At 42.3% G+C, this 25,535-nt stretch overlaps 1 protein-coding gene across 1 annotated transcript in view; it reads right to left on the bottom strand.

The window, feature by feature from the left end:
- Window positions 1-1,948: 1,948 nt before the first annotated feature.
- The window catches only part of ttc9b (tetratricopeptide repeat domain 9B), a 28,845-nt gene continuing 5,258 nt past the window's right edge, over window positions 1,949-25,535 (bottom strand). Inside the window, exons 2-3 of the mRNA XM_079679245.1 lie at window positions 6,754-6,936; window positions 1,949-5,902 (exon numbers count right to left, since the gene is read on the bottom strand). Coding sequence (XP_079535371.1) covers window positions 5,808-5,902; window positions 6,754-6,936 — 278 coding nt within the window. The 3' untranslated portion in view covers window positions 1,949-5,807. The remainder of the gene's footprint in view (window positions 5,903-6,753; window positions 6,937-25,535) is intronic.

Raw genomic sequence — 25,535 nt, 5'->3', positions numbered from 1 at the left:
CTTTAGTGTCACTGCTAAATCTTTTATCTGTCCATTATATCCATGAGGTATAACAGATTATGTTTGATGTGATTACTGATGGGAGAAGTATTTAGGTTCTTTACTAAAAATATCAAAACAACAATGGTTAAACCCTTCTTTATAGGCAAAAGTCCTGCTTTTAAAGTACAGACTTATCTCCTGAAAAATGTACGTAAAAGTACAGGTATTCATTCTGCAGTAAAATTCCCCCTTTGACTGATTTACCGATGAATATTACATTCATAGATTTATAATTTGGGAGAAGCAATGTTGATAGCAATTTTGTAGCTTCCCGAGTTGGAGTTGCTTTATATGCAGTAAGGTATTTAAAATAGTTTAAAATGTAAGGGTGCGTCAAAGAATCACAATATACATTTGAGAGATAGTGATGTGATAAATGGGAATAAAGGAGAACAACGAAAACTAAACTAAACTTTTTTTATGACTTAAAAATAATGTGTGCTGTCAATTCTTTATTATTTGTGCCTCGAAATATTTATTGAAATGATTGAGAGATTAAGGGGGAAGGACTCTCTGACAGCTAAGTTTGAATTTGTATTCATAATTACAAAAATGTAAAAGGTAAATGCACATTAGTTAACATGAGCACTATCGTCTAATGTTGTAAACATTTGTTCTTCATGAGTTTATTCTGAGAATTCTAATCTGAAAATCGACCAGTAACTAGGTCTATCGTACAAATGTATTGGAGTTAAATGCAAACAACATTCCCCTCTGCAATGTAGAGAAGTAGAAGTAGTAACTATCACAAAATAAAGTAACCTGCACTGGTGGATATCTGCCGACAAAAAAAGGCTGCAGTAGCAGACTCAGTCCTACAGGGGTCCCCACTGAGGCCTATGATGTCATGTCATTTCCCAGTCTGCTGTTTTTCTCCGTGTGATGAATTCCTATAGTGTCTGTCTGACTCTGCAGTTACAATGAACGCGTGATGAAGGAGCAATTATGCTGCCCACGCAGCTAACAAAGATTTAAAAACACATTTGGAGCTGTAAGAGTGGAACTACATCTTCTAAATACCAAGAAAACAACCTGTGAAATGTCAAACTGATAACCTTAGTAGAAGTACATGCAGTGTATACAGATGATGCAAACTCACACTGTGTCTGTCAGCGTGACTCCCAATCACACGCGCTTCCAGACGCCAGCCAGTTACCTAGCAACCCCTCTTCACTTCCATGGTGATGCACTATTAAAAGTAACAACAAAGAAAAAGGCAGAGAAAGGGGATGCTGGGACTAAAAATGAAGTGGGGAGATGTTATAGAGAGAGCAAAAATAAAGATTAAGCAGGCCAGTTCACAGCTGACACTGTCACACAGACGCGCGCGTGCGTGCGCGCGCACACACACACACACACACGTCTCTATCTGCCTTTACAGCAGACTGACATGTTAATCATCTTCTTTGTCGTCCCCTTCATGATTTACTCAACCGTTTTTCACCATGTGTCCAGCTTTCTTTCTCTTTGTTCCTGGGAGCATCACGTCATACTCTTTCTGAATACGAAAGGATTTAACAACTAAAAGACACTAACCAGACTGCCTGCCAAATGGTCCTCAGATCTGCAGGACTGTCTTTGTCTTAAAATACATATTTTAACCAGGAGTGAAGCTTTATACTAAAAGGGTGTATTAAATAAAAAAATAAGATGCACCTGTATCCCTAATGGGTACATTATGTGGTTGCAGCAGTACAAGGTTACAAATAAATTCAGGTAGGAGACATACACTAAAATGAGATCAAAACTAAAATGGTAAAGGTAAAGTGATAGTGGTTTGTATTTACATGATACAAAATAAATGTGAGTCAAATAGTATTTTAAGGATAAAATAACTTGAGCCCATGTTGAAGAAAATGTTGACAAAGACAAGTTTGTTAAAAATTAACAACAACAACAACATTCCTTTTTGTTTGAAACTTTATTCGTATTCTTCATTTACCAATCAATAGTGCATTCCCGGGCTAGCAGTTCAGTAAAACCAGTGATGGAGTTGATGTTTGGATGTTAATTGGAAAAAGGCCCAAACCCAAAGGCAGTCAAAGCCTTGACGCGCTTCCCTTTCCCCTCCACGGCCACAGAAACAAACAGGAGATCTGTGGCTGTGAGGAGCCGCTCTGCGCTCTGACACAAGTTCCTCAAAGTTCTCTGCTGTTCGTCTTACTGCGCAAACACAGTAGAGTCGAGGTCAAAGGTCATCCAAACAGGAGGGTCAAAAGACACACATACTTTGAGCCGGTTCTGGATCCCCTGACGAAAATGGACGTCAACAGAAAGACCAACAAATACATAAACAGTCACAAAGCAGTTCTGTGGAGGAGCTTCAGTTAAATTATCTTTCTCTATATCTTGCTTTTATTTTCTGTTGATAAAGTATTTCATTAGAGTAAAGCTCTTCACAACCATAAAACTTTTAATTTTTGTTATTTTTTTTGTACATTTGTATCATATAATTCACAAAAACGACTCTGACATTTGACAAACATTTATCTTAAATGACATCAAAGCAAAAATAACACAGCCAGTAGTTTGACTTTTCTTTTGTTGTTGTGCTTTTTGTTGTTTGTTTCAAATTTACACCGATGCAAAGATCTCTATTTGCACAAGTTATGCTCACAATAACAACCTCGGAGTCACTCTACCATTAATCAAGAACCTGTGTTATGTGCAGCTAGTTGTCCCTAGACGGTCGTAAAACACGTTGAGCGAGAATGACTTGGCACAACTAGACAAAAACAAGATGGCGGACTAGTGCCATGGAGAGAGGACGATGGGAGGAGACCGATCCCCGAGGGGCCCGAGGGTGAGGAGACTCAGTCCAGGCAGCCATGGAGACCGAGCCTGTGGGCGCCATTACTCTCTGTTGTTTTGATTTATTTCCTCTGATACCAGAGCCTCAACCCCAGAGCTGAGAGATCAGATGTTTTTGACTCATTACACCTTATTTTCTTTCGCCTTTAATTTATAATGTTGTGTTGATTTGGTTTCCCTGATAAATCGGTAACATTGATTGCATTTCATTCAAATCAAACAGTGGGATAACTTGAAGGAGTAGTTCAACAGTTTGGTAAATATGTTTAATCACTTTACTTCAGACTTATGACAGATTACATAAACAATATACGACATGTTAATGAGAGAGCTTTAGAGGTGCTGGCAGGTGGATTTTGTAACTTTGGACCGAGCCAGACTAGATGTTACCCCCTGTTTTTCAGTCTTTGTGCTAAGCTAAGCTAACCTGCTGCAGCATCATTATTATAACATTTACCAATATGTCAAACTTTTCCTTTAAGAAAACGATACACAAACATTAAAACTAGGAAAACACTATTAGCTATTTATATATATTGATCAAATCGATGTTCTATCATGTTCAGCATATGGCTTACACAATTCAGTAAACAACCCTGGTCTTTCTGTTCGAGTCTCTTACTTTCAGTTGGGGGAAAAAGTAATGCTGCTCCAAAAAACGCCAATGACTTTCTTATTCTCACAGGACCGAATCTCAGCTGTGAATCAGCTGTCTAGTGTTGGTCTGACATCGGTCTCTATTGACAACATAGTGCCCTATATGTACAGTATGCCATTACTTTGAGAGTCCAATTTTACTTTATTTGGACTCAGAACAGTAATGGTTGTTATTATAGAAGATTAATACATGAAATTAGTGTATGAGATGGCAGTCAAATATTTCAAGTATCAGGTTTCCATGCTTTTAGCCAAATTATGTGTAATAATACATCTCCCAGCTCTGATCCTCTACTTCCCCCCCCCCCCCACTGAGCCCCTCTGTATCATGCCGGTCCCCTCAGCGCATGCCGCCATCTCTCCAGAGACCCATTGACACACTTCTGTCCCTATTTACCTCCTAGCAGGTCACTGGAAAATGGGTAAAGGAAATCTTTCTTTGAATTAATCTCCCACATCTTTTTTGGATACGCAGTGGAATAATATCTTCTCTGTCACCTTGGCAGATGCAGAATGTGACCCTGTTCATTAAAGTCCTCTTTCTTTCCTCACATTTATTTGATCTATATTCCACTGCTGTGATCACAGTCTGTCACCACCTTCTCTGTTCATAGGGAGCATAATGGATAACATTGAGGTATGAGAGAACAGTGTGGCAGCATGCCATGACAGAAAGCAATAGAGCAGATATAATCCCCATCCCATCTGAAGTAACTCTCTGGAGCCGCAAGTACATGCAGGAGGTGGGCCCGCACAAGAGGAAACTGGGTTTCATGACATCAGAGAGAAGGGAAATTCAGGTCATGCTTTCATAAATCCTCAATCCAACGTTCTGCAGAACAGCGCAGGCAGATTTAAGCTTGTCGTAAATCTATCATAAAAGCAATATTTGCATTATCAATGATTTGGCTTTACAAGTCACAAGAGAAGCAAATTATCTATGTATATTTTAACAGCTAGCCATAGATATCAACAACCATATCATCAGTAGTGTTTTTAGTGCTGTGTGTTAACTTTCATTACAGCTCTGTGTTTTGGAAACATTTTCAAACACAGAAGCTTTGTCAACACACTAAAGAGGAAGAAATCTCAAACGGCACACTCTTGTTGAAGTGCACTAAAGATGAATGCTCCTAGATGGTGGTTTTGCCTGTCGGGACAGATGTGTGTGTGATTGTTTTCCCTGCACTAACGCTGCCCAGGGTCTCTCCCGTGTGTTATCGATGTCTGGGAAGCTTCAGCATTAGTGATAAAAGGTTGGAACTCCGATTAGACATTTTGAAGTGTTTCTCACTGTGAAACTTTAAAGTGGATTTCCATCTAGCCAACAGCGGTCGCTGGAACTCTGATCCCATTGGCTATTTTCCGTTGTGACATCATTAACAGGAGAACGAGGGTGGCGGGGGAGATGGGAAGGGAGGGGGTGGGGGCTTCGACAGTCCTAACAACGACCCACGACCAAGGAGGGGCTTTGGACACGAGACTCAAAACACACCAGTTTAGCGACTGAGTTTGATGAACACCAAAAGCAAAATAAACACTTGATTTAGCCCTTGAATTGAAAAAGAAAACGGTCCATAAAGTGAGATACATGGCATCCAGGAAAGCAAAGAGAGCCATTAGAGCGATATATTAAGCAGAGAGGCAGGCGTTTTCTCTACTTGATGAAAGATTTACCAAGCTAGTCCGTCCCACAGTCTGCGATAAGGGGCCCCAGGGAGCCCTGTTTGGGGAGGATGTAGAATCAAATTGGGGTAAGGTCTTGATATGTGTTGCACACCCCTCACTATCCCCTGCTCACGTTCACACACACTCATGCTCTCCTTCTTGTGTGGTCGAGCTTCACAATCCCCATATTCTCCTCAAGAGTTTGAAATAACACAAAGAGAGAGAAGTCAGAGAGAAGAAGAGAGCGGAAACAAAATGCATCTTATGTCTTTAAAACATTTACTAAATCACGCAAATGTCAATTATTAATATCTATGTTTTGAAGCTCATTTTTCGTATGAGTAAAATACAGCATTTTTTGTTTTGTTTTTATGTTTGATCGACTGTCTGCGTCTACGGAGATGAGCCACAGCACCTGAGGGAGAAAAAGGGGGAGAAGAAGAGGGGAGAGAAGGAGGTCGGGTTGCAGACAGAGCTTGATATGTCTCCCGTTTTTATCCATCGCTGGCGGGTGATTGGGTCCGTCTCTTCTGTCTGGGCTGTGCTGCTACCAGGAGTCGATCGAGGACAGAGGGAGGGTCACTGCGGGGTCAAAGGTCGATGGGGTCAGGAGGTCGAAAGGTCGATGTTTAGCCCTGGGTCTCTTTGCAGCTCTCTCGCTCTCGCTGACTGCACTTGCTCATCTTCATCTCTGTGAGCTGGATGTACCGCAGCACGTTGGTGTCTGAGACGGGGAGAGGAATGGATGAGAGGCAGAACGTTGAAATAAAAGGGAGAGGCACATCATTGATTCAATCATTGTAATCTCATTAGAGGCTGGAGTTACATTATGCTCCTTTCATGTCAGAGATTGCAAGTTGTTTTAACAGAGCTGCAATTCGGCCATGGTTGCCATAAAGTGTCATTTCTTTTTAACCACCAATCACCAACAGCACAACTGGGTTAAACTATACTCCCGTGAATCTCTGCAGTCAAAACATACACGCACATAAACACAGGTAAGACACAGATGCATAACACACGATTATACAAGGACTTGAAACCCTACATCACTGCTTTCTGGATTCCCTGTAACTTAGAAAGGTAATACTAAGGACATGTAGACATGTATCTATCTACACCTGCATCCAGAGGGAGGAGGGTGGAGTGCTGGTGGAGAGGATGATCTGGGTCATGTGTGATTATGAGTGTGAAGTATAGGGTAGGAACACCAATGAGCTTGCTTGCTAAATGAACTAACGTATTGGAGAGTTATCAACGCACCATGAGTTCAAATGTTATACATATTTATACTCTCCAATGTAAAAGTTGAGCAGTTAACATGTCTTTATATTGGTTGATCCAAGAGGCCAAGCATGTTACATTTTAAACAAAGTTTGCATTATGCATGTTATAAAGCAATATGGCTGCTTATCATATTTCTTATATACAGTTCTTCCTAACATTAAGCTCATGAACTATACATCCACTCAACTATAATTCAATGTACCTACTTATCATCTTAGACTCGCAGCAATACTTATATTTGTATCCATGTCTCTTGCTATGTGAGTGTAACTGAATGCACAGGCTCACCTGAGGGTTCGCGGTTCTTGGCGTCACGCAGGTAGCGCAGGGCACACTCGTAGTCACCCAGGTGATAGAAGGCGATGCCGGCTCGGTACATGGCCTTGAAGTGATCCCTCTGGTGGCTCAGCACCTTCAGGCAGTACTCCTTCACCCGCTCGTAGTTCACCAGCTCTGATTGCAACAGACACGCTGCAGAAAAGAAAGAAAAGGGTGGGAACAAGTAAGTCATTTGCTTAAAAATGTATTGTAATAATCACTCATTTAAAACAGCTGCCTCGAGTCTCATTTAGGGAAGTTTAGTATGTCCCATGAGTGTAAAACAAAGATGGGATCATTTGCTGACATTTCATTCTGTGCCTTTTAATAGGGACACAGTGAAATGTAGCCTCCACAGTTCTTCCTCAGGATGGCAGTGAGCCGACTATAAATAAATTAACAAAAAACGTCTCGCGGCGAAGAGATGATACAAAAAAAGTCGTGCAAGCAGTTAGAGCCCCGGGCAGGACAGTAATGTCTCTACATGGGCTGTTCAGCCTGACATGCAGAATACTAGAATAGGACATTATCATTTTAAGGACGAAATCTTGAGGATATTTAAGTCTTATTCTCCTGACTGTGCAGATGTGTTGTGAGGAGCTGAAGGGCGGATGCAGAGATCAAGTGAGCGACAGTTACCGCAGAGGACCTTTGGGAGGAGATGTGAGCAGTGAAGTACAGATCAGAGGGCAGGAGATCTAAAACTGAAGCCACTGGCACTTTGCTATCTTAAAAACGAACAAAAAAGCATGTAAAACACTCAGGAAAAACACTTGTGTTTCATGGCATGGATGTGTGTTGCAGCAGCAACTCTCTTCAGCGCTACTAAAATCAGCTTAGACCAGAATAACTTCATTAGTAAAAAAACACACACACACACACACACACACCCACACAGACACACAGACACACACACACACACACACACACACACACACACAGACACACACACACACACACACACACACACACACACACACACACACACACACACACACACACACACACACACACACACACACACACACACACACACACACACACACACACACACACACACACACACACACACACACACACACACACACACAACACACACTGCTTTTAGTCCACTAAAGCTGTTAAATGCCTGCTGATGGCTCAGATATCACTTTCCCTCTGGCGATCACAAGCACTTGAGGTTTATGTTTCCATCCTACTTTCCATCCAGTGCCTTGATCTATTTGATGATACATCACAAATACATTTCCTTTTTCTCTCCTTGTACCCCCTCTGTCATGTCCCCCCCGAGTGTGCCCTTGACACACAGACAGCTCTTTGAATAACATGAGTCAGGATCTATTAGCCGGGAGGCAGGGTGAGTCAGGAGTGAGAGGGGGGGGAGGCAAGGACGAAGGGCACGGGAGGAGGAAGATGAGGTTTAGATGTGGGAGACCATAGGGCGAGAGGTGAGACCTGAGGGAGACTACAGGGTGAGGTGAGGGGGGGAGTGTGTTAAAAGCAGTTTGTGGTCCTCTACCTGTCATCTCCCCCTGAGCCTCAGAGACATATTGTCCAGGGTCGGCCCGTCGACAACTCAAGTGCAACACACTAAATAATTCACCATGGACATCAGGGGATGGACCAATTCCATATCAATCAATGTGTGTTGGTATTTACGTTAAAGTGATATGTCTATTCGATTCCTGCGGCATATTGTGTGTGTGTGTGTGTGTGTGTGTGTGTGTGTGTGTGTGTGTGTGTGTGTGTGTGTGTGTGTGTGTGTGTCGGGTCAGTGCCTCAAGTCTCACAGCTGTGGACATGAACTCTGCTCAGTCATATGCAGTTAACATGGGGGGGGGGGGGGCTTTAGAGTAGCCAAGTAATTATTAATAAATTGTCTTTACCCCTACCTCAGTCGCCATTTAAAAGATACTCTGCTTGATTATTATTTCTAATTATAATTACTCTAAATATTCTCAAGAGATCCCTGCTGGTTAACACAGAATACAAATGGAAAGATGTAATGAAATTCATGAAGTATAACCTCACAGCTGACATTTTGACCTCTCATAGTAAGAAAACCCCAGGTACTGATGGGTAGCAAAACTAACATCAATGTGTCATAATGTATTTGTTCATTTATTTTGTGTTAATAATCTCAATCTATACAATAAAGAAAGCTGTTGTAGTGTACTGCAGTGGATTAGAAGTGATAGTAGTATAAAATTTAAATACTCCAGTACCTCAAAGTTATACCCTTAGTAAAACTTCCATTACACATTATGAATCTTTGATGCATATTCTCTATAAAAATGAGATGTGTATTGAAATCTTTGCTACTAGGTTTGGCTCTTGCAGTCTAATAAACGGTTTTATGTTGTTGTTTCCTCCTGTCAATCCTTGCAGTTTCTTGTATGAAAGTTGTTTAATACAGTATTTAAGTGAGTTAATACCACCTTTATTAGAAGGTGGTACACACCCTGTCTGGTGAAAAGAAGAGTAAAAGCCTAACACTCCTTTCATTCTCAGTTAAGCTCATGAGCAGAGCAGAGAGGAGGAATCTGTTCCCCGTCATAGAGTAAGTCAGCTCAGAACAGTGGTAATCACCTCAGACGCCCTCCTCTCCTGCACACCTCTCTACAGAGTCCACTCCTCTATTTGTTTTTACAACCGTGTGACTCGGACATGACTCCTCCCGTCCCTCCTCACACCCATCACCGCCCTGCAGTAGAGAGCGGCTTTCAGAGGATTCAGTTACACTCCATAATGGCCTAATGGCCGACGCAGTTAGAGAGTTCACTGACACACACACACACACACACACACACACACACACACACACACACACACACAAACACACACACACACACACACACACGCACACGCACACGCACACGCACAAGCAATGTGCACTATGGCTGGCCGGCCACACCCTGCTGGCCCATTAGGCAGATGGATGGCATGCCAGAGGAAATGTAGAGTGTGGTGAGATGCATTAAGGGTGTGATGATGATGACAGGCCCAGCGGAGCAGGCAGGGACACAGAAAGACAGAGGCCCAATAAAGACAGCAGAACGACATCACCGGAGCCAAGGTGTCTCAGTCAATGAGAGACAGAGCCATGTGAGTCTGAGGGCTTTCTGTTTGTGTCCAGTTTTTTATTTGAAATGTTTAACGGCAGTGCTTCCAAATATTGGAGGTCAGGACTACCTCAAAGGGTTTCAATATAAATCAGAAAGGATGTCAGATGATTACGACACAAGGCTTAACAAAAAAAAGTATGTATTGCAGATCTCCACAAGGTGTGTCTCCCTCTTCTCATCCATGACAAACAGAAGTTAAATCTCACCCATCCCTAAGATTCTACAGTCTAGATGGAGTTTATGATAAGAATAAAAGGGTTTATTGATCTCATATCATCCCTTACATTAGCAGATAATAACTAACTAAACGTTATCACCGATATAAAATGAGACCAACAGTTTCAATAGATTTCAGTTTTTGATCCACAAAAAAGGCCAAACTGTGTTTTGCGACAGACTAGATAAGGCGAAAATGCCTTTTTCTTTATGAGTCAGGATTCGTCTCTGAATGAAATAGGTTTTCAGACCTTGGGAATCAGTGTAATACCAATAGTTCCTGGAACATAAACTCAAAAATGAGCAAAACAAATATTTCTCAAAATGTTCTTTCTCCAGCTTCTTAAATGTGAGAATATACGGTTTTTCCATCGTATGTGCTGGCAAACTGAATATCTTTACGTTTTGAATGGGTAGTTTGAAAAAGTAATTAGAAAATGCCACCTTGGGATGTGGAAAAAAATTATGTTCTGTCCGTTAAGTGAACAATAATTAGTGACAGACCTCATCAAGAGCCAAAGAAAACGCCCCTAACCAGGAGATACGGCCCATCACATCCATATAAATCAAAAGTTAAGATCCTGAAACCATGACCTTAAACTTTGACGTCTAAATGAACGGAAGGCAATCCCTCTTCATCAACAGAATAGCAGATATGCTTGCTAGTTTTTGCTTTGATTAAAAATGCACCATTCAACAGCTTTTTATGAGTACATGTGAGACAAGAAACGAAGAATAATGAGGTGTGACCGCAGACAGGAAATCAGTGGAGCAGACAAGATGGATTTGGCTTAATGAGGAACTTGATGTGAAGACAGGGAGAGAAAAATGAGCTGCGACACTGGCTTTGTGTGCGCACATTTAGTGTCAGCGTCATGACGATCACTTTCTGAGGAACCTGTCTCACAGCCAGATTTGGGGAGGTAAAAATAGATGAAATACAAGAAATTGGAAATCAATGAAACTATGAAACCCAGAACAAAGCCAACAGGTGCAGAACAGCATTCAAGTGTGAGTTTGTGAATGTGCTTTTCTGTTGTGTTCGGTCCAATGAGAGGTGAGGTGAGTGGGAGTGGTTCACACATGCTCAGGAACCCCGGTGTTCGCCTCAGGCATCATGTCGGAAAGAACTGAGCCTACATAGAGACGTTTTTATTTAGCACAATGTTCCAAAGCCTGCAAGGTATAAAAGAGAAAGAGAGAGAAAGAGAGGCGGGAAGCCAAAATAGGACAAGAGAGACAGAGATAGGACAGAGATAGAGACAGCACAGACAAATCTAAATCAGAATCAGAAGATCTTTACGGTCATTATACCCGTGGACAAGGAAATCTCACACAGCCGAGGGACATAAGAGAACTTCTGTATGAAAGGTACAGAGATAAGAGAAGGGAAGGAAGCAAGGCACAAAATGTGACGGTTAATAATTATAATCGTCACAGATGGTGTTGTTGTAGTTGGATTTGGTGTAGACCAGAAATCCCTGAATGTTTTAAAGATTAAATGACTGGACAAAACTCAACCGCCCAAAATGCATTGCGGTTCTTCAGATTGTCCAATGACAAACTGTGCGGTGGACGAATTAAAAGAGTAACCATTGGATTAAGCCTGAGCCACAAAATGATATATTTCATCAAAGCCATATAAAGATGTCTAATATATACATGGTTTCTATCGCAAACTAAAGCGCATATTTATTTCATTAGACGACCCTTGACACTTTAATAACCCGTCTTTGATCAAATTAGACAATACTTTGAAGTATTTAACTCCTACAGGAATATCCATATATCTCATATGGACTTTTTATTTCTTGACTTGACAATATAGTAATAAACATCCTAACACAGTTATAAAATATCGTGAAAGAAACCTTTTTGTATTCATAAAGATGCTGAGAGACATTAAAGGGAACAGTTCAGATGAAAAGTGGGAGCTCAAATATAAAAGTGGAAAACACTAAAAGTGTATTAGGTTTAATATGCCTTGAAATACGCTGGAAAATATTAAATTGAGATGAAGAGGTAATGTCTTGATGTAATTAAAGATCAGTGATCCTGTGTAAAATGCTTTTGACCCTTCCTCCTTCTCTTGCTCAACATCCCCTCCCCTTCCCTCTGGACCTGTGTTCCCCTCCTCTCCATCACACCAGGCGCAACACCACGACTCGGCTAATTAAAGCCACTCGAGGCCCCGCTGATTAGTCTGCTGTCGATCACCTTGTAATTAGTTCTGCACAAAGGTAATGGCAGACGGAGAGACCCCTCACTCTCTCTCAGACACACAACCCTCATCCTTCGCTCCTCCATTGGTTCCCGCAGTGTCACTGTGCACCACACTGTCCTCACCTTGCACCATCTCCTTTCCAAATGCCCTGCAAAATATCTATTTACAGACAAATTAACCGTGCAAAGTGATCATCATGAAATCCTCTCACACTTTCAATCGCTGAGCAGAATCCGATCCAACATGCTGAGGTCACATGTCTCCTCTCGGACAGTCTCTGTCTCTATGAATAGCTCCGCCCAAAGCCTGTTGTGAACGTCCATCTCTGAGAGGGACAGGCTACCGCCCTCAGCTCACTTTATGAAAAGGGCTCGTCAGCGCTGGGATGACACAGCATTTCCTCCACACAACATCTCCATTTTGTTCCTCCCCTTGCACCTTCTTCTTTTGTCACAATATCTGAGAATTGCTGCTTTCATCTTGATCCTCATTTGATTTCAGAGCTGTTGTAAGGATTGTTTTTCATGATCTAATGCTGTTAAAAGGAAGCTCCCATAATACAGAAGCTAAGTGTTTGTATTATATTTTATATCACTCAAATGTGCCATAAGGAATATAAAATAGGCCATTTCCCAAAACGGAAATTCACATGATGAATGCTGAGATTTATCATTATGCAGAGAGGAAATCTTGTCATCAAATACCATTTGACTTAAAACAAGTGGTGCAGATGATCTCTCTGATTATGTGACACTGTAGCGGAAGACTAACGCAGTTCCATATGGTGACAAAAAACCCTCGTAATTACACTCCTATTGCTCTTGTTTGACTGTGTGCGTCTCACAGGCCTCCACAGGCTCCTCTGGAGGAGTGGGGGAATGTAGAGTGCCGGGACCAGCATTCAAAATGAGTCAGAGCTACGATTAATGAGCACGAGTAATATGAGGAGTACAGACTGGAAATGTTTTGCGTGAGTGGGGTAAACTCAATGGTAAATGTGTATAGATAATGGGGGATCAGTCTAGTTCAAACAGGAATACTCCATCATAACTAACATAACATGTTCTTTGCTGAAACACCTTAAAGAACTCCATGGCCATGGGTTGAGGAATTATTCAACATATTGGGAAATGTGCTTATTCACCAAGAGTTAGATTAGAAAATAATCACTCATACGTATGTTAGTTCAATAAAAGGTTACAGCTACCGGTTAAAGCATATGCATTCATGTTGTTAATATCAGACAATTGTCATCAAATCCAACACTAAAACAATGGCTGATCTAATTCAAAAGGAGCAATACACAGTCATATATTTGTAGTTTCATTTATCAACAAGTGTTAAATATGTAACACAGAGGTGGCTCTTTCAGGCTCTAGGCTTTGTCTGGACCCCCCCACCCCTTGTCATGTTGATCCCCTAATGACACTGACACCGTTGTCATGCTTGTAAACTCCTGGGCAGGGATTACCCACAGTGCAACACTAATCCTGTGTGGGAAGTGAAGTAAAGTGGCCAGATTATTTTGATAGATCTCACTGGCAGTAGCAATTTAAGTGGGGATGCTACCCCCTCTCTGCATCTCCTATAGAACAGAGCAGGCTGGTCTCAGTACTGACGTCTGGGTGCCTTTATACCAATATACATTGCACCCTTTAGCATCTGTAGGAACCTCAAAGAATCAAATGTAAACCCATCTGGTTTTTTACCAAGCGCTGGCAGCAAATGGGTCAGACAAGCAAAGGACTTTCATTCCCACAATGATGCTCCTGTCACGGCGTGCAATGTAATGTAACGCTACGTCACTGAGTCACAAGCCTTTACTTCTTTAGCTAATTTACAAAATATATATATAGATTTTGTATTTCGAAACCAAGCTGGGGATTTGTTGCATTAACCTCACTCCAAGATTATGATACTCAACGCATCGTCACGTGTTACAACGTAGGAAACACGCTACCGTTCTGTGTCAAGAGACCACGCAAAGGGCTTATCTAAAATGGCGGCCGTTAGTTTTATACGATAGTCTTACTGACTTATTGCTCCTTTATCCGACTGTAAATCACACAGTATTTTGAGTGTTTCCATGACTGGGAGATGAAAGCATATTTCAGTTTCCCCTTTACCGCACATCGTTATCCTCGAACCCAAACTAGGCTCCTCCACCTTCTACCATACTTCATCAAACACCCTCCGACATTGTTCTGCGCTCCTGAAATAGTCGCTGACTCAGGATTAACGGTCATCTACTTAAATATTTATACAAGTGAGGAAGCTGTCTTCTCTATGACTCCACCAAAGATGAAACCATTTATTGCTCTGCATCGCACATCTCCATTTCCGAGCAGTTTCTTCTGGTCCGTGCTGTAACCCTACAGAGCTTGTGGGGGTTGTTCAGGTTCATTGAGGCCTCATAAGGAAATGAAAAGCAGTTTATTTAGCCATGATTTTTTATTTAACTCATTAAAACCGGTACATTTATTTTATTTCCTTAAATGTCCAAGGGCCAAAGAAGGATCTGGTACTGTCTTTAGTACTTTAACTCTCATAAGTAAAACCAGGCATTCAAACAGTAGATAAGTGCAGTTAATAAAGAATAAGCAAGACCTTTATTGAGGTTACACTTGAAATTGAACTCCCAGGCAGAGACATCATTCTGTTAGCCGGGCCATTATCTGATATTCTGTGGACATTAAGCAGAGTCTGGTCTTGCTCAGCAGACCTTTGGCTACTGTCAAACAGCAACCCACTCTGCACACACACTCTAATAATGTACAGTCAGATTAAGGCCTTCCTTGCTAAGATTGACACACTTTATTTTTGTCAGGTTTGTTCAGATAATCTATGTACAGCAGTTAGCGACTATCCACAAAGAAACAATTCAGCTGCTGAGAGGGCTAATGAAGGGAGGTCTGTCCGACATGTTTTATGGATCAATACAAAGAAGCCGTACTGCAAGGTTGAGTAAAAATCCATTTATTGTAAATTACGTTGCGTACGATGTTGCAATATCATGCGATGCGTTGCAATATAAATCAATGCAAAGCAATATATTTGCAGAACAGAAATGAAGGCTCCTTGAACTGTTCCTCTATTTGTAACAAACAAAACAAATGATCAGCAGGTTCCGGGAATTCCGGGAATTTTCAAAGATGGAAATTTTCCATGGGAATTAACCGGAATTTATGGGAATAAACTGGGAATTTTCCAAACTGAAGGTTGGATCTTCATAGGGAACTTAAATATAGTTGGGGAAAGTATATTTTAGCATAATCTTGACTAAAACAAACAGATGCCATTCAAGTACACTTGAATATCCATGCCATAGCACACTGCTTACTGCATGGCTATTGAGACCACACAAAGGTTCGCAACAGGCTCACAAATGTGAGAGTGGAAAAACTGGTTGGCATTCGGGCAAACCTAAGGCTCTTTGAGCCTGACACAGAGCCATCATCAACAAGGCTGGACAGTGACACTGAAGAGGAAGACTCAGAGTTGGATGTTGATGAGGCCCAGGAAGAGCCCATTGACTGAAAGGCTTTAGCAAGAATGCAGAGGATTGCTTGAAGGAAGATCTGCATGTTTAATGGGACTTTTTGGAGGGAGAAGGTCTCTTTTAATTTAACATTTTGAATGGGACTTTGTGGGGATTTTTGGATGGGGGTGCATTTCTTTTTGTTTTTTAATGAGTGGGGTTGGGGGGATGAGTAATATTCCTGTTTTCGTTCTTCAATGAAACAAATAATTGTTCGATAAAATAATTAAAACTTGTTCTGTTCTACTTAACAAAACATTTAAATAAATTAAATAAATAATCTGTTGAAATGTCATGTTTTTTGTTTAATTTTGCATCGAATATTTCCAAAATTCCCCAGCTTAACTTCCCATGGAAACTTTCCGTAAATGTACCTGATATAAACACACCTCCACACAACACACACACTATTACATACAGTGACACAGTGATGATAACCCAACTCATTTGATGCCCCTACAACAGTAGCTGTGAGAAACATGCTCTCTGCATTATGTTGGCTTTAAAATAGATGAGGGAGTCTTTAGAAAGGCCAACAGAGAGAGCCGCCAAATGGTTTGGCTTTCAATCGCATCGAGTCAGCCTTAATCTGGGAGGTAGTTCAAGCTTTTTCAGTAACTGGAATAACGACTAAATCATGGGCTTCCGTAATTACCAAAAAAGATACAGCCACGTGTTGGCAGCCTGTTCTCTTCCAATATGGATCAGTGCCTACTCCAACATTTGCACTTCGAGCAGACACGGAGCAACATAACAATTCATTCGCAGTGATATTTGTGTCCAACGGATCCTGAAGGAATCACCTGGAACTTTAGCAGCTAAATGCTGCACTTTGTTTGACAGCTATTTAACAACTGTGTCTGTCAGAAAGGTACAATGACATTGTTTAAGATGTTTGTGCAGAAACAGTTGCCTGAGATGCTAATGAGTGTGGTAGGAGTTAACTCAAACAATATGTGAATTTGTATCTGCTTGTTTCTCTTTTTTACATTGAAATATCACCCAAAAGGTTTTGGCTAAAGTAGGAAAGTTCATGTCTCCATAAAATCAAACGTGTGCGATTTAAACAACACTGAAGAGACAAAATGGCAGACGGACACAGATCTGTGAGAAGCGACGAGGAGACGTTTCTTAAATAAATACATAAACCAAAATAGTTTCACCTAATTAAAAAAGATATCCGCACTAGCTGTTTATATGTGCATAACTCCAAATGTGTCAATAATTGCAGTGATGGGAAACGTGCTTTATTGCATTTTATGTTCAAATGTTCTGGAAATTGGGTTAAAATTTCCGTATCATTCAGATAGTAACCGACAGATGCTTTAAAGCTCCTCATATCTGCAGGCTTGAGAGATGAGCAGTCACTTCATCTATTTTTAGTATACAGTTATTGCTTATACCAGCTTTAGCTTCACATTGATCTCCATATTTGTTTTTTTATTTGACAGCACTGGTGTGAAAGTGCTGGTTACTTGCTCCACTGAGGATCACCGTCAGTGAGGGATAAGCAAGATGAGCACAACCTTTACATTTCACTGCCGTCACAAACAGCGTGTAACAAGGACGAGTTTTCAACGTGTACCCCGCAGAGCATGTTTGGGAAGTAGGCAGAGCTCAAATAGAGACCAACATGGGCTTTTTATCAGCATGGAGCTCTGCGGGTAATCATAAACAGCCAATTGGTTTACTCCGCACTGTCCGCCGGAGCACAGGGTGTTAGATATGCTTAAATAGCTTCAGCAAATTCTCATTACTGAAGGCTTACAGAGAATGAATATTCTGCATTTCTCCATCTCTCTCTCTCTCTCTCTCTCTCTCTCTCTCTCTCTCTCTCTCACTGTGAGTGTGTCAGAACAGGGCATCTGTTTCAGTTTCCTCTCAGCTGATGCCATGACTTTCAACCGCGCACTAAAAAAAAGCTTTGACAGACACTTTCAATTTATTCATTTCTTCACACAACTGTCAGTCCACATCAGAACATGATTACAGTCGGAAAATCTAAATCGCACGCATACATATTAAACTCAAAACACATCCCAGTCAAATTGGCAAAACTAACGCACTTTAATGAGAGGTGGCAGCAGGAAGTGATAAATGGGATTTTGTCAATCTTTATGTTTTATTTTGTTGTGTAAAGCACTGTAGTCGAACCAGACCCCATGATCTTCATTGTTGGCACTAACTATAATACATTTCCCCTACATTGTCTACAAGCATTAAAAACATCTGAACTGTAGAGCATTTGCCAAATGATTAACCGCTGCAGATAGTAACGGTGTAGGAGGGACGCTTAAAAGATAAAAATAGCTAATTATGACTTAATCTTTCAGTATTGGCTCACCTCGCATTATCCTCAATGTTGCAAAGCCAAAACCAAAAAACAATGCGGCCCAGAGAGTAAAGGCATAATAGGCAAACATGCCAACCTTACTCACTATGCATCAACACTTAAGCATTTACTTCTCTATTTATTCCATTAGTTTATTTTGGATTACCACAGATCATCTATGGAGGAAAATAAGTATCATTCAACTATATCTACTAATAAGCATCATAACAATATTTGCTTGTTGCCTTCGCCTCTTCTTCTTAGCTCTCCCTCCTCCTGAGTTCTTGCCTGTTTCCTCTCTTTCCTTCCTGACAGATGACTGGGTCTTATTTACTCTTGTGACAGGACTCATCAGGGCCTGCCAGGGCTCTGATATATATCAGCTTGGCCTGAATTGGAATTCTCAGCATCCTCCTCACAATAGAATAATAAATAAAAAAGCAGCTCTAAAAACTCCCCCTAAGAGGTCATAGAGGCGAGCATTTTCCTCCTCTCTTTCACTACTTGTCACTCTCCTATAAAATCGTACCCCCCTCAGCGGTCATATAATCCCATCATATTTAAGAGTTCTGTCCAGTACACTCGCTCCCTCCCCCATTTCAGCCTCTTCATCTTTTCTACTGACTCACCCCTGCTCCCATGCTCCAAATCCTTTTTCTCTCAGCTGAGATGAGTTTTTTTAGAGATGGCACAGGCAGAGTACAGTGTGAGTGTTACAGTAGAGGGAGTGCCAGTCGTACTCCTGACAGCAAAGCTACACCATCTGCAGCCCTGGCACATGGAGGCTCTGGCCACCTCTCCAATGGCAGACGTACATGCACAGAGGGAAGAAAAAACACCAACCAAACCTCACCCCCATCCCCCTTCTCACCCTCGCATGACATTTATTCCCCTCAGCTTTACTCACCACCCTCCTACAAGCACACTGCACAGTGCGTTTCATCTCACACAGCCTTGCTTTCCCCTCATCTCTGCCCCTCTATCTCACGTTTATCCTCCCCATTTCTTTTCGTCTTCCTTCATCTCAGTCCATCTTGTCCCCTGGTGCCGGAGCCGACAGGAGATGAAAGGGAGGAGCTTTGTGTTGTGTTCTGCGAGCTCGACTGTTCACGAGCAGTGGGTAAGAGTGGACTGGTGGAATCAACCCGTCTATGCAGTTACACACAGTTACACACAGCGGACGTTATTTTAATACAACCCCCCCCCCCCCCCCGCCCCCCCCCTGCAGCAGGACTGTGCTTAGAGCCTGTGATGTGGTGCGTTTTCAAGTGAGAAAGTGCAGCGAAAGCACTGCGGCTCTGTGTGTCTTTGATTGATGACGAACGCTCTGTTTTATTTCTGGTCCAGCAAGGAACAGATGTTGATGCCCATAAACAGACTCATTAAATCTGTAATGTTAGGCCTGTAATTGCATGTCATGGTTCGGAGGTTCACTGGTGGCCCCGAGGCTCTGAACACAGGACACATGATGGGAAACACATTTACAGCCGGTATGTACATGTAATCTGTATCTGAATATGTGCCCTGAATAATGAACCATGTGTCTTTGCATTACTCATGGTCATAGACGTCGGAACTAGGGGTGCGGGGGGTGCGGCAGCACCCCCTCCCGTCAGCCTCAGGAATCACAGGATTAGCCTACGTTAAAAAAAATAAAAATAAAGATTCTGAATTTAAACTCAATTTGTCTGACTTACATGTATTTCTTAATACAGATCTTTTGATGTGATATGCACCCTGCCTGGCTCAATACAGCAGCCTGGCTGGCATGGCATAGCTGTTGCTATGCAGACTGCATCTGACAGCTCCCTGTGACGTTGGCCTATGTGTAAAAAAAAAAAGAAAAAAGTAGCGGGAATTTTTTTTATGTTTGCTGTGTTCGCGGCTCTCATTTGTTTTTAGCATATGCATAGGCTACATGATTTGAGTTCAACTACGCCAGCTAGAACTAGCCTATGTCTCAAAAACGAATTTCAGATTTTTTTACAAATCCGCCCGACCCAGCTAAACGTCCGAGAGAGACACCTAGAGGCTGTGTGCCAGCAACCGGACAGCAGCAGCAGGCAGCCGAAGGGCCCGGCGGCCCTCGGCCTCGTCCTCCCTCCCCAGCGCCACCACCAGCACCCGGTGCTAGCCAAGAAGAGGCAATATCATGCAAACCACCACAGGATTACAATTTTCCTTCCAAGAAGTTGGGTGAGAACTTCACTCGTTCCTGCAAGGCCGCCTGGTTCAGAGAGTGGCCGTGGCTGGAATACATCGCAGTCAGTGATGGCATTGTGTGTGGTGTGTGCAGGTCAGCTGTCAAGCGCAAGTTGGTCGGGTCAGAACAAGCTGACAGTCCGTTTTTGAAAGATACGGGCTTTTCAAACTGGAGAAAAGCAAAGGAGAAAATCAGAGACCACGAGAAAACACGCATTCATTTAGATGCGACTCAAAGATTGGCTGCATTGAAAACTACGCCAATTAATGCGCTTTTGTCTGAGGCTGCTGCTAAAGAACAAATAACAGTCCGGAAAATGCTGGAGCTCGTTTTCAGCAGCGTGAGATTCCTGGGGCGCCAGGGACTCCCTCTGAGAGGAGCTGCAAATCGGGATGGGGTGTTGTGGCAGCTAGTGGTCGAGAGGGTACGCGCTGATCCTGACCTGCAAAACTGGATGAAGAGGAGGGACAATTGGATGTCGGGCAGCATCCAGAATGAAGTTCTGGAGCTGTTTGCCCATGACATCCAGAGGAAAATCGGAGCCAAAGCATCCGAAAGTCCTTTTTTCGGCTTAACTGCTGATGGGACCACCGACGTCAGTGGAAAAGAACAGTTCTCATGCAGTATACAATTTGCAGATGACAATCTTGAAGTCCAGAATTTCTTTCTGGGCTTTTACAACGCTCCAGACACAACCGCCGAGATGCTTTTTCTGTGCATTAAAGATGTCCTTGTTCGGCTAAATCTGCCGCTGGAGAAGCTGAAAGGCTACTGTTTTGATGGAGCCAGCAACATGTCAGGGAGGTTCAAGGGAGTGCAGGCAAGATTAAAGGAAACATGTCCTGACTCCTTGTTTGTCCACTGCGCAAACCACTCTCTGGATTTAGTGTTGCAAGAAGTGGCAAAAGAAGTGCGCCTTGTTGCCGATACACTGAACTTTGTTCGGGAAGTTACAGTTGTGATTAATGATTCAGCAAAGAGAAAAACGTTATACCAGTCTCTTTTTGGATGTGGAGAAGTGATCAACCTGCTTGCCCTGTGCCCAACTCGGTGGTGCGTCAGAGTTGTGGCACTGTCACGGTTGCTGGCATGCTATGGAGAGATGCTGCAGACATTTAGGACCTTGGAGAGTGACAGGATTGTCAAGGGGGAGACGCGTGCCAAAGTGGCAGGATTGCTCAAAAAGGGCACCACTACGCGCACAGTCTTTGGTTTGTTTGCCTGCGTTACCATGTTTACGCCATGTGAATCCGTGGCTCGGTCACTGCAAGGCACCAAAGTCACAGCCCTTGGATCAATGGAAGCTGCCAAACTTCTTTGCCAGCGACTGAACACACTCAGACAAGATGACACCTTCGCTGACCTTGTGGCCAAGACCAAACAATACACAGAGCGCTACAACTTGAAGCCTCCTCATCCAGTGCGCACCAGCAAGACCCCAGCGCGTTTTCGCCATACAGCGGAGGAGGAGGAACGGGAGTTGGAGAACGAGGGTAAATAAATAGGCCTAAATAAATAAATAAATAATGCCAACAGTATTTTAAAATTAATCATAAAGCTCATCGGTCTGTAATGTTGAAAGAATGCAACAAATACGCACACAGAGCGTGCTCTCCAGCATTTGTGGACAGATTTGATCTATCCATAGAAAACGATATCATAGTTCATAATAATGTACTACATCCATGTACGCTTATTTGCGAAATTAGCCTGCAATTAATAATTCATTACAACGGTATCAACTGACTAAATAACGTATAGGCCTACTTTCATAACAAACCATATTCATAATTTGAATTTAAATTGAAAATTTAAGGTTGACCCACCCAGCTTAAATAGGCAGCCCATATGGAAACTATTTGTTGGTTGTTGTTTAACTGTTATATTTAACTATTAAAGAATATCCAAGCCTGTGGAAGAGGGAATTGTTTGAGGCCCTGGACTTGGTGCGCACAGAGGTGGAGCGGCGCTTTGACCAGGAAGGACTCCGCGTAGCTGCAGGGCGAGAGCAGGCAGTTCTACAGGCGGCCCAAGGGAAACGAGTGGATGTGGGTTCCCTGGAACTGACTTCCTTTTCAAGAGAGCAGCTAAGCCTTGAGCTGGACATCCTGAGCGACGTGTGTAGGGGGCGAGAAGTGAAAACCATTCAGGATGTATTGGCCATTCTGCACACCTTGCAGCCCCAATCCCGCTCCATGCTGTCGGAAGCGGAGAGGCTCATAAAGCTCTGTCTGGCTCTGCCCATTTCTGTCGCGGCATCCGAGCGCTCGTTCTCGGCGTTGCGCAGGTTGAAAACGTGGCTGCGCAATACTATTAAGCAGGAGAGACTCACTCATTTGGCCATTATGAATGCGCATAGCGACCTTCTCGATGAATGCGATGTCTCGACCCTGCTTAAAGAATTTATCAGCAGAACAACGGAGAGAAGGTCTACTTTTGGAACAGTTTAAAAGCCCTTACGAGCGCAAAGTAAACCGTTATTTTTCTGAATGTTCCATTAGGCCTATGTTCGTAAAGGCTGTATTATTCTGTTGATTTTCTGAATGCTGTAGGCCTATGTTATCGCCTATTAGGCTACAGTATGTTCCTTAATAAAGGCTTGATTAATTCATTAATTCATTTTATTTCATACATTTTCGTAACAATTAAGATGCTGCGTGTGTTTATGTAGCCTATATCTGTTATGTATAGGCCTAGGCTATTAGGCCTACGTGTCGAGTTCGTTAATCATTGATAGTGTGAGTTTCCCCCCCGACCCTCCCAGCAAAAATCCCGCACCCCCCCCCAGAAAATAGTTCCGACGTCCCTGCTCATGGTATTAAAATAGTTTGCCCTTATGTCGATTGTGAAAAGTGTGATTGGATTTCAATAAACAAAGCATTCAGGTGTCATAAAAGGGGCATCCAAGCTGCAGGCAAGTTAGCTAGCGTTAATGCTAACCTTTGTAGCAGTTGCCCGGCTTCTTTATGCTGTAGCTAGGCATCCATTAAACTTTGGACTTTTGTCTGAACACGCTATAACGATGTACACATTGCATTTATGCCTGACTGAGATTCGATAAAATTGCTAGCCTGACGCCAACTTATTCTATATTACTTACTATTTATGTTTTTACAACACTGAAAATGGCATGCCAAAGTCACACAATACAATACAGCACAAAATGATATGAAGACGGATACATCCCCCCTCCCCCCCCCCCTGATATTCAGCTGTATTTACTCTAGGCCAAAGTATAGGATACTTTAGGATCAGAAGCTCGCATGCGGCGCATCCTGTTACACTGCCGGCACAGCCCTGCTCAGCTTTCTCTGTCAACATAGCATGCAACTAGGAATTGGTTCAGATGATTATATTTACAAAGACTGATTGAATATTGACATAAAAATGGTGGCTAAATTTCCCTGATTAAAATGATTGTGTTCATAACCATTAGAACACAATACCTGCTCACTTGGTTGGAAACAGGAAATTATAACTTCCTGTGGAGTTTACTTTAGATAAAGCAGCATGAGCTCCAGGTTGTAAACTCCAACTGCACAGTGGGTCTCCACAAACACTGATAGGAAGAGTTTTAATATTAAATGGTATTCATAACCCCTCGGCAAATCTTAGGTATAGCGGTTTCTCTAGGTCAGGGGTGTCAAACTCAAGGCCCGGGGGCCAAATCCGGCCCACGACTTCATTTAATGCGACCCCACAAGAGCTCTGAAAGAATATAACACGTTTATTATACGGTTACATGCCGATTTACAGAAGCAAGTTGCCCATAAACTACATGTCCCACAATGCATCTCAAATATGATTTTTTTTCAGAATTTGACTTTTTTTTAAGCATTGGACTTTTCTTCAGAATTTCACTTTTTTTTACATTTTCAATTTTTTTCCAGAATTCGGCTTAAAAAAAAAAAAAAAATTGTGAAATTCTCACTGAAGAGACTTCCAATGATTTGCCCCCATACGTATATATCTATCATCTTAAAGTTACAACCGGCCCTTTGAGTGCAACCAAAATGCTGATGTGTCCCGTGATGAAATTGAGTTTGACACCCCTGCTCTAGGTAAATACAAGCAACGTTTTTCTTAGTATCAAATGTACGCTTATTTAGCTACAGAACGTTTGTTTTTGTTTTCATTTGTTGACTAATTTAAAAGAAATGTGATGAGTGGGTGGAAATTGCTGGATCATCATTATGGCGAGCAGCGTGGCTGGGAGCTGCCGTAGTTGAACAAAAGGTAGCTGGTGTTACAAATCAAACAATTTCACTCATCCCCCCCCCCCTGCTGCGTCTCTTCTGAGGCTGAGACTTATGACTCATCTGCAGATCGGGCCAGTCAGGAGGAACAAAGGGAGTCAGAGAGAGATCAGAGCAAGCAGGAGTTAATGAAAACTCTCAGGACTCGATCACACCATCCAGCTTGTCGGTTTATTCTGTGTACACTTTCTAATCTAAAAGGGATATAAACTTATTACAGCTTCTAAACTGATATAAAGTCGGTCTGCTGTGAAAGTGATTCTTCATGATCGATTTCAGTCAAAAAAGAGCAAACGAACTGCAGTTGACTCTTATTTCTGCATGTGCCTCCCAGTGTGTTTGCAGTGGGTGGATGGATGGCTCAGAGTCTGCCTCTGGCCAACATGTTGCACCACTGTGATCTGCGACAGACACAGTAGGAGGTGGTGGTGTAACCCGTTGAGATGCAGCCCTACAGGGACACACAGACTCGATATGTCTCCTTAACAAGGCAGCAAATAGGACATTCGTCACCCGTCCTCTTTCTGTTTTGACAGAATCGGCTAAGACATAGTCACCTGTTTTTCTTCTCTTTAACTACATTCAATCCACTATAAAGTGTTACAAATTCACATTATCTCTCTACTTTTTCTATCAAAATCCACTCGTTCATTCCTCTGCTATTTCCTATTTCTCAAAACATCTTAAGGCTCTCTTTGATTTCCTCTAAGATTGCTTTATATAGACTGTTCCCACCTGAGCTGAATCATTCATGAATTACAGTTAGTCTGAGGAGACACTTTTAATTGCCTGTTTTGTCCGTTCATTCAGTTCAGGGAAAGAAGTAAATCTCCACATTTAAGATGCTACAACCAAGAA

This window comes from Notothenia rossii, assembly GCF_949606895.1.
Source record: "Notothenia rossii genome assembly, chromosome: 4".
NCBI classification, from domain to species: Eukaryota; Metazoa; Chordata; class Actinopteri; order Perciformes; family Nototheniidae; genus Notothenia; species Notothenia rossii.
This window is presented reverse-complemented; position numbering and strand designations above follow the sequence as displayed.